This window comes from Terrapene carolina, unplaced genomic scaffold (assembly GCF_002925995.2).
Source record: "Terrapene carolina triunguis isolate 2854851 unplaced genomic scaffold, T_m_triunguis-2.0 Scaffold85, whole genome shotgun sequence".
In the NCBI taxonomy this organism is placed as follows: Eukaryota; Metazoa; Chordata; order Testudines; family Emydidae; genus Terrapene; species Terrapene triunguis.
The window spans coordinates 56,403,868-56,413,638 of record NW_020664436.1 but is presented as its reverse complement, the minus strand read 5'-3'; the positions used below and the strand labels follow the sequence as shown (position 1 = coordinate 56,413,638).

Here is a 9,771-nt window from a genome sequence, read left to right as displayed (position 1 = left end):
AAAGCTTATGCTCTAATAAATTTGTTAGTCTCTAAGGTGCCACAAGTACTCCTGTTCTTTTTAAAAAATGTTGTCACAGTAAATTCAGATTATCTGCCATATGTGGCATGTAGCCTCCATAATACAAGTTTACTCCATTCACATATGGTTGTGTCTCATTGTCTGAAGTGATGAATCACTCTAGCTGGGAAACTGCATTCTTACCTTGGTATTTCCTAGGGATGTGCCCTTCAGCTACGTCTCACTTAGAGGGTGGTATGCTCCACATCAGATGTATGTTTTGCTTCAGTTACTTAGGAGTTTACTATATTTGCATGGTGTTTTGAGTTCATTTGAGTGTTTTGAGGGAAAATTGCCTTGTGTTCAGAGACAAACGTTTTTATGTCTCATTCCCTGCTTTAATGAACCCACCTTGGAGTTTGCTGGCATGCAGGATGAGTTTTCCCACAACACAATAAGTGTGGTCACATTCCCATTTCAATTCACAGTGGTCCACCTCTGTCAGTCCTCCCATTGCTCTCCCACACTGCTCTGCTTGTACAGCTGGATCAGCCTGTCTGTTTACCTGTGTGCTTTCTACAGCTTCAGGGACACCTTGATAAGGTGTCACCTCCTCCTTTAAATGCTGTCATGCAGCCAGCTGTATCTCTTTGCGATTCCAGCTTGTGTCACCTGATGTCGTATACCACACACCAGTCATAGGAGCCATGCCCCACACTTTCACATGGTCCCATGCTGTGGTCCTGGACTTCCTTGCCTACTGGGGAGAGGAGATCCAGTCCTATCTTAACAGCACTCACCAGAATGCCAAGTTATACAAGACACATTTGTTTCATTAAACAAATGAAAGAGAGGGGCCACTCCTGGGACCCAATCCGGTGACTCAAAATAGGAAAGGCACACTGGCAGGGTTCGAAAAATGTTGGGAACAGTAACCATAGCTTTGTGAGAGTTTGGATTGACAATGCCTATTACGAGGCGCTATAACGAATTTTTGCAAATTTTGCCCTGGTTTTCATTTTGCATCATGGTGTGTTCAATAAAGGTGTTTTTTTTAAATGTATGACTTGCGTTATTCTTTGCTAAAACAATTCATAAAATCCTTGCCCAGTCCATCATGAAATCCCTACACAGAGCATCATTAGTATTTGCATTACTCTTGAGCCCCATTATGCTAGGCGCTGTACAAATACAGAACAAAAAGATGGCACCAAGGAGTTTACAACCTAAGTACAAGACAAGACGCAACACATAGATACAGACTGATGGGAAGTACAATCAGTTGATATTAATCAGCATGATAGGCAGAGATCTCAGCACACCAGCAGCCTAACCGTTGTTCAGAGGTTTGTAGGCATCATGGCAAAGGCAATTTTTGAAGGTGGATAATGAGGATAATGAGGTAGTTTTGCAGACGTTTACAGGAGCTCCTCCCAAGCATTAGGGGCAGAATGGGAGAAAGCACAAAGGTGCTTGTTTAACAAGTGGGCAGAGGAGGCTAGCATCATGGGCCTATCAGAGGTGGGAATCAGCAACTTGATAGCAAATGAGAGATGATAGGTAGGGTGGGTCTGAAGTTGAAGGGCCTTGAGCATAATACAAGCAGCTTATGTTTGATGCCATAGAGAAGGGGGAGCCAGTGGAGGGAAATCAAAGAGAGAGGGAGCAGGGTCAGTGTGACCAGCGAGGAAAATTATCTTTGCAGCAACATTCTGAATGGATCTGAGCCGGGTGTGACTACATTTGTCAAGGCTAGAGAGAAGGATGTTGCAGTCATGAAGATGCAAGATGAGGCACTCTCATCAAGGGGAGGGATAGCTCAGTGGTTTGAGCATTGGCCTGCTAAAGCCAGTGTTGTGAGTTCAATCCTTGAGGGGACCGTTTAGGGATATAGGGCAAAAATCTGTCTGGGGATTGGTCCTACTTTAAGCAGGGGGGTGGACTAGATGACCTCTTGAGGTCCCTTGCAACCCTGACATTCTATGATAAATGAAAGATTTAGCTGGGTGGCTAGATAAGAAAGAATCAGCAAGATTTTGATACAACATAATTGCTAAACAGATTAACATAAAATAATTACCCAAAGCATCATGCAATCCCTACACAAAGTTATATGCATTTTCCACATTGACACTCTGGCTTCAAACTAGGAGCACAATGTATCCCTGACCCTGTGTCCCGCTAACTGTTGGCAGTGTCCAGAAAGCCTGTCTACCTCTAGCTGCCATTCATCCGTGAGGCTCTCTCTCTTGCTCTCACAGAGGTTGTGCAAAAAACAGACAGAACAAAGTGAATTACCAAATGAAATAAAATAGAACACGCAAGTCTAAGCCTATTACAGTAATACAACTGAGTATACATAAAATCTCACCCTGAGAGATGTTTCAATAAGTCTCTTTCACAGACTGGACTCCTTCCTAGTCTGGGCACAATCCTTTCCCCTGGTACAGCCCTTGTTCCAGCTCAGGTGGTCGCTAGGGGATTCCTCATGATGGCTGCCTCCTTTGTTCTGTTCCACCCATTTATGTATCTTTTGGATAAGGTGGGAATCCTTTGTCCCTCTCTGGTTTCCCACCCCCTCCTTCTAATGGAAAAGCACCAGGTTAAAGATGGATTCCAGTTCAGGTGACATGATCACATGTCACTGTAAGACTTCATTACCCACTTGCCAGCACACACGTATACAGGGAGACTTACAGGTAAAACAGAGCCATCTGCAGACAATTGTCCTGGTTAATGGGAGTCATCAAGATTCCAAACCACCATTAATGGCCCACACTTTGCATAATTACAATAGGCCCTCAGAGTTATATTTCATATTTCTAGTTTCAGATACAAGAGTGGTACATTTATACAAATAGGATGATCACACTCAGTAGATTATAAGCTTTGTACTGATACCTTACAAGAGAGCTTTTGCATGAAGCATATTCCGGTTACATTATATTTAAACTCATTAGCATATTTTCATAAAATTATATAGAGTGCAATGTCACACTGTTTATACCTCTGAAAAGACAAAGCAGGCCTGCTTAGGCAGTCTGACTTTGCTGAGGAATTCGCAGTGTAGGCAGGGAACTGTGCAGCCTGGAAATACCCCAGTCAGGAAGGAGAGAGACGGGGGTCTCCACCCAAGAGAGGTGATGGCTGAGGAGCTGGAAGCCTAGGGCAGGTGCCGTTGCTGGACCTTCAAGAGGGAATAGAGGTGCAGCTGCCTTGGATTGTGACAGCACAAATGGGAGTTAGGTGACAAACTCCTATTATCCTTCAACAGGAGTTAGGTGCCTCTTGTGCCTTTGAAATTCTCCCCTCAAACAAATTACTTTCAGAGCATTAATAATGAATCCCTCGTTATGAAAGCTGTTTATGTTATTTTTGGAGGAGTTGCAGTATGCAAGGTTTTCAAAGTAATGTCCTGAATTTCACAGTTGGCAGTCACACACATTCAATGACAAGGCAATAAAGAAAAGCTTTATGGGGACGTTTTTATATTACTAGCAGAAACTACTCAACTGATTGCATGCAGATAGACATTCAGGGCCCAGTCCTGCAAACACACTACATGTGGAAGTCCCATTATTGGATAGAGATGATGGGTGGACCCATCAGATGGGCCATGAGCCTGATCCAAACCCCATTGAAATCAATGACAGTTATTCCATTGATTTCATAGGTTTGGGATCAGGCCCCATGTCATATAGCTTTTCAGCTTTAACATGCTCTGAAAAAAAATAGAACACTAAAACAGATGTTGAAAATATATGGGAAATCCTAACACACAGTACATAAAAAGTACAAATAAATAAAAGCCAATTAATTTTCTCGGTTCAATTTTTTCTTAGAAATATAAAAATATGACTTGAAACATCTTAATATTTTTACACTACTCACTCATTCAGCTTTGCCAACAGGGCTGAATCATCAGTCTTTTAAAAAGATTGACTGTAGATGAATGCAGCATCTTCTTCACGCAGGCCTGCTCCTGAGAACCACTGAATATTCATGCTGCAGTGTCAAACTGAGTTTAATACCATGCTGCTACTGAGAGTTTGCCTTATGGCATTTATTCAGGAAGAAAAGAGAGGTTCACATTTTGTCTCCTTTGACTGATCCACAAGTTCCAATTGAATCATGCAAAATACATCTGCACATCAAGCATTTATCAGGGCTGAGGTTAAACGCTGTTATATTAATAACTCAAATCATAAAGCTTAACTGACCTTTAATCACACTGCTGTCCAGTAATGTAGCTGTCCCAGTCACGTCGTCCTCATTCTCCCAGTGCACTAAATCATTTTGACAACTAACTTGTAATTCTGAAACAGCAGTAGCTTGATCTGAGCACAGTTTCTTAGTGGTGTCTACATAGAGATTCTGAAATTACATAGAACAGTGTGATTGATTTCTTGTATGCATTGTTAGTCCAAACTAGATACTTTTCACAGATGTGACAAGGAAGAGCATCAGTCATACTTTAGGTCATTTCTGTGGATTTGGAACATGAATCTACTGTTTGTCAAAGTAAGTTATAAATAACATTTACTACAATGCTAGCCTTGGAGGCATGTATACCACAAAGTAACATGACTAGAATGAGAAGATATTCTCGGTACAGAAAATTACCTTTAAGACATATTTCATAGCCTCTCTCTCTCTCTCGTGTGTGTGTGAGAGAGAGAGAGAGAGATTTCCTTATCTGTTTCTTTTCAAATATCTTTCTTTTTAGTCAGTTGCTCTTACTGTATTGCTTATAATAAAACTCATTGAATTAATTCAGTACATGACAAATACAACGCGCACACACATGTCTGGCATTTCAATTATATATATTTATACTTCTAAAATGGTGACTATGGTTAAGCAGTACTTACATACAATTATAGTGTAAATACATTACAGTTATGGTTTTGATAACTTATTCATATTATCAAAACCATAACTGCAATGTATTTACATTGTAATTGCATGTGAGTACTGCCTAACCACAGTCACCATTTTATAAAGTATAAATATGTATAATTGAAATGCCAATCAATTCAAAATAGAACAGCACATCCAGCTGAGATGCAAACTAGTGAATAAGAGCTAATGATCAAAATCTATCTACTTGTGCAAAAAGTGTAGCTGTTCTGCATCAGATCAACCTTGTACCATACATACGGGTAAAATTAATCCTAACTGAAACAACAATGAAAATATTGTAATATCAGAGCAAATAATGAGAGATAAAAACCAATTAACACTTTCTTGGGCTTACCTATATTTGTATTTTCTGAAATAAACACTAGAAGATATATCAGCAGGGGTTCACTGAATCACAAGATTCTATACAAGGTTTTGAGGTTGTGTAGTACAACTTGTACAATGTTATTCATAGATTTTAGGACTGGAAGGGACCATACAGTTCGTGATTGTGAAAGAACTATGATATCAAGCAAAGCTTGAAGCAGTGGTAAAATTCACAAGGACCTCAGGGATTTGTGGAAAGAGAAATACAGCTGAACATATTAGAAAAAGGACAGAATTGTCAGAAGAAATTCTTAACAGCAATGAAGAAAAAAACCAGTGAAAAATATGCTGTTATAACTGAACCATATTCTCTGCTAGTGGATAGTGACATAGCTCCAGTGAAGTTAACAGAGCTCTACCATTTTGCACCAGCAAACAATGGAGCAATGGGCCCCTTCTTCACAAATGAGATCTCTTTTTCCTCCTTTGTATTGCACCAGGTCTACATGTATCACCAATGTGACACCAGTCTGTCCTGACCATATTAATAAAAGTTTTAAGAAATGTCCAAATTTTAGCTAGGACAAAAATTAACACATTTCAAAACAGAAATGTACAAAACTTTCAATAAACTTGTCACAGCCTCCATAAATGTATAGTTTACATTAAAGGTGAATGATAAAGGAAAAAAATAAGTGGAGATCAATTTATGCGCAGGTTGTCCTCAGAGCCCAGATGGTTGGGGACATTTCAGCACAGAAATAAGTTTTAACCAATCTTTTCTTCAGTGTTTACAAAATTAAGAAAATCTTGAAAACATACCATGTAACTAACAGGAATAATAACAACATATTTTTAAAATATCTTTGTCGTTTATTCTTTTCTGTTTAGATTTCCTTTTTTTATACGTTAAGCCTAGTAATTAACCCAATGTGTTACACTCATAGTCTTTATTCTGTGTTGTCCAAAATAACCTGAAAACAAGTCTTGATATCAAAAATAGCTATGCAGGGGGAAATCCCACAATTCTGAAGCATATGATTAACACTTGCAATAATCTTATCAGTCAATCTACTGTACCGCTCTTTTAGAGTCACTTCTTTGCAATGGTTCCCCAAGGCACTTTGCAAATACATTAAAATTGACAGAGCTCAGACATTTAAGAATAAACCAGGTTACACAAATTAGATTTTCACTTCAGTTTAGATTGAAATCTGCAACACACTAGCATCCCTAATTGTAATATACAAATTTAGTAGACTTACGGAATACTTAAAAGTACACCTTATAACTACACTAAACATCTAGGGTCAAATCCTGACATTCTAATTCAGTATTACTCGGACATCTCTGAAGAAGAATTCCAATTGGGTGAATTCTTGGTTCTACAGAAACCAACAGGAGCTTTGCCATTGGACTTCAACGGAGCCAGGAATTGCCAGTTGTCTTCAGTGAGCATTCTGCCACAGGAAGGACTGAGTTAAAATCTTCAGGATTTGGACTATGGCAATTTGTTAAAAAGGATCACAGACCAGTAAATAGAGGGAATTTCATATCTGACCATTATAACAACTAAAAGCTTGTGACCAGAAAATTTTACCTCAGTAGTTAAGAATTGCCCAAAAAACCTCTACTACCACTCAACCTTTAGAAGAAAAGATGCAAAGCCATAAAGGTAAGGTAGCTTGGGACTACGTAATGCCTCAGGAAGTAAGAGGTGTTATATTAAAGAAAATACAGAATGTTATTGGTGGCTAATGCAAGGATCAAAGTACTGGGGATGCATCATTTTAGTGCAAACTGAGGCTGCAGCATTCTTCAGAAGTTGTAAATTTGCACATAACTTATCTGTAATGCATGAAATATAAGACATTGAAATAATAAAGGAGGCTAGAAGTGACCAAAGCAAATTTTGCCTGACAACTGCATACTGAGCTTAGCCCACAGTGTACGTGTGCACACTCGCCTACCCTGCACCCAGCCATACAGAAACATTTACTATTCTACTGAACAGTATTGCATAAATAATAATAAATAAAATTATGAATGCTTTGTCTTTAATGCAAAGCAATGATTGTGCTTTAAAATCAGTAATGAATAAAACATATTGATATCCCTGTGATGTGGGCATATATTACCACCCTGATTTTACACTTGGGGAAACTATAGTACTTCAGTGTCACACAGGAAGTGTGTGGCAGAACTGGGAAAAGAACCAAGATTTCTTCACTCCAGCCTGTGCTTTGACCACAAGACTACCTTTCCTCTCCTATTTAGGCCATTTCCACCCAAAGCTGCCATCAGCAGAGATGGGCAGTAATATTATGCCAGGCCTAGCACCCCTGGACTCTTCTAAAAGAAACCACCAAAAACTATTGTAGACCCTTGATAAATCTCACACACTTGAAACAGCACAGTTCTTCACTGGAATCTGTAGCTACAGTTATACGACACCCAGAAAAATGGCTCTGCAGATAACCTAAGTGTTCTTATATTGAAAGACTAAGCGAGAGAGAGGGTTCCAAAAATAATAGCTGTGACCACTGAAAACAAGTAAAAAAAAAAAAAATTGGCTACAATAAGCAGGGGATGCTCTCTAAACCAGTGTGATAAGAATTCTGTAATTGGAGGCATTGCAATGTTTGTGAAATTTTCCCATTTGTACCCAGTATAAGCTACTGTTTTTATTATTTATTTATGTATTCATTTATTTTAAGTCTCAACAATGTCAAGAAGGCTCAGAATAAAAAGGAGAAAACCTATGATGCCATATAAAAATGTGGGAATAAATATGAAACCCACCACTGTCATGCTTTCTGGAAATGTTGGGAAAGATGTAGTGGCATAAAACATTTTGACAAAACTGGGCCTTTCCAGCCAGAAAGTAAAGCTGTTATGTGGTTACAAATTACTGTATTGCAGAGGAAGACCCATTTATTGGAGCAATCACTGCTGGACATGGCACTACACCTTTGGAGTACATTTATTATGAGTCACACATGCTATAAGATATAGATCATAAACCTTTTACTGCAATCTTTAAAGACCTGGAGTGGCATTTATACTGTCTTCGGAAACTCAGGCTAAAACTATAGAGATATTTCTTAGCTTTGGCATATGCAGTACTATATATCCATCTGTAAAACACTTAATTGCTGCAGATAGCCTTTTCAGTAGTAAACCCATACCAATACCATAACATTCTGGGAAATTATTTTGAAATCCACAGACACTTCACTCTTTCCAAACAGAAGTAGCAGTTTATTGACACTAGCAGCAAAGAAAGGTTCTGCAACAGAGAAGTACAGCAGCGTACCCATAGCTAAGCCTAAACCCGACTGACTGTAAGCCTACACTTTTGAACTTTCCTAAATACTGAAAGCTAAGTATTTTTAAAGAAAAAAAAAAGAGGAAGAGAGCAGTCTAACTTAGAGTTATCTTTTGGTTTTGTTTTGTTATAGAGGGCCTTTCACAATCCTCAAAGCATAGGCGTGTGCACGGGGTGTGCCGTGTGTGCCCCGGCACACACACCCTAATGCCCTGAGCTCCGGCTGGGAAGGCTGCTCCTCCCTCCTCCCCTCCTCAGCTGTTTGCCGGGCAGGCTCAAATCAACTGCTTCCTGCCTCCCTGCTCCAGCAGGGACCGAGTGAGTCTCACACACACACAAAAAGCCTTAGGGTGAGGTGTGGGCGGGAGTGCGGGGCTATCAGCAGCAGCACAGCCAGCCCCTGCTTGCCTACGGCTGCCCCGCACCTCTTGGGCTGGTGGCCATGGCGTCCCCATGCATGGCTGCTCCCTGCCAGCCAGGCTCCACTCCGGCCACAGCAGGTGACCCAAGGGAGCCCAGTTAGGCTAGGGCTGGGTGCAGTGGGAGAAGCTCCAGATACCGGCAGGAGCCATGCAGGGGTGGGGGAAGAGAAGCCCCAGACGGGGCTGGAGCCACGTGGGGGGAGGGAGTGGGGGTGGAGGAGAAGCCGGGACCCCGGCAGGAGCTGCACTGGGGAGGGGAGAAGCCCGGACCCGAGCAGGAACTGCACTGGGGGGCGGAGGAGCCACACTGGGGCAGGAAGGCGAAGCCCTGGACCCTGACAGAAGATGTGGGGTTGAAGTCCCCGTCTCTGGAGCCCCAGCCACCCTAGTGGCAAAAGTTGCAGGGCTGAAGCCCTGACCCCACTCTGTGTGGAGCTGGCCTGAGCCCCTCTGTCTCCCTCTGTGGAGCTGGGACTGCATGCTTCTGCGGGGCAGTGTTTGGCTCCGCAGGGAGGCTAGGACCCTCATCTCATGGTAAGGGGTACAGGGCCAGGGGGGTTGGATAAGGGGTGGGGGCAGTCAGGGGACAGGGAGCAGGGTGGGTTGGATAGGGGGTGGGATCCCGGGGGGGTGGTTAGGGGCAGGGGGTCTCTGGAGGGGGCAGTCAGGGAGCAGGGGGGGTTGGAGGTGGCATGGGAGTCCCACGGTCTGTCAGGGGGCAGGGGGTGGATAGGGGTGAGGGCAATCAGGGGACAGGGAGCAAGGAAGGTCCTGGGGGGGCAATCGGGGGGG

The 9,771-nt window shown here is 41.9% G+C and overlaps 1 protein-coding gene across 1 annotated transcript in view; it reads right to left on the bottom strand.

The window, feature by feature from the left end:
- Nucleotides 1-9,771, bottom strand: part of THEMIS (thymocyte selection associated) — a 106,173-nt gene that overhangs the window by 12,737 nt on the left and 83,665 nt on the right. The window contains exon 5 of the mRNA XM_026649849.1: nt 4,221-4,374. Coding sequence (XP_026505634.1) covers nt 4,221-4,374 — 154 coding nt within the window. The remainder of the gene's footprint in view (nt 1-4,220; nt 4,375-9,771) is intronic.